This window comes from Fulmarus glacialis, unplaced genomic scaffold (genome assembly GCF_000690835.1).
Source record: "Fulmarus glacialis isolate BGI_N327 unplaced genomic scaffold, ASM69083v1 scaffold20814, whole genome shotgun sequence".
NCBI lineage: Eukaryota > Metazoa > Chordata > Aves > Procellariiformes > Procellariidae > Fulmarus > Fulmarus glacialis.
Genome location: NW_009208952.1, coordinates 1 through 218, shown reverse-complemented (window position 1 = coordinate 218; position 218 = coordinate 1). Strand labels below are relative to the sequence as shown.

The following is a 218-nucleotide window of genomic DNA, read 5'->3' as shown; positions in this document are numbered from 1 at the left end:
TCACCCCTGGCCCTGGCAGGGTGGCTCCGCAGCTCCCGGGGGAATTTGGGGAGCCCAAACCTTGGGGTGCAACCCCGGGCAGGAGCAGCCCCCAGTGCACATACCTGCCCCAAGCCTTTCTCCTTTCTCCTCTCCAGGAGCACGGACCGAAGCTAAACAAGTCCAAAGAGCAGAGTCTGTGCTACTCAGAGGTAGGTTTGGGGCAGGGGGGAGTGCGG

At 63.3% G+C, this 218-nt stretch overlaps 1 protein-coding gene across 1 annotated transcript in view; it reads left to right on the top strand.

The window, feature by feature from the left end:
• Positions 1–191, top strand: part of GFRA2 (GDNF family receptor alpha 2) — a gene marked incomplete at both ends in the record, with an annotated part of 12,572 nt that extends 12,381 nt beyond the window's left edge. Inside the window, one exon of the mRNA XM_009576690.1 lies at positions 138–191. Within this exon, the coding sequence (XP_009574985.1) occupies positions 138–191 (54 nt within the window). The remainder of the gene's footprint in view (positions 1–137) is intronic.
• Between the last annotated feature and the right edge of the window lie 27 nt (positions 192–218).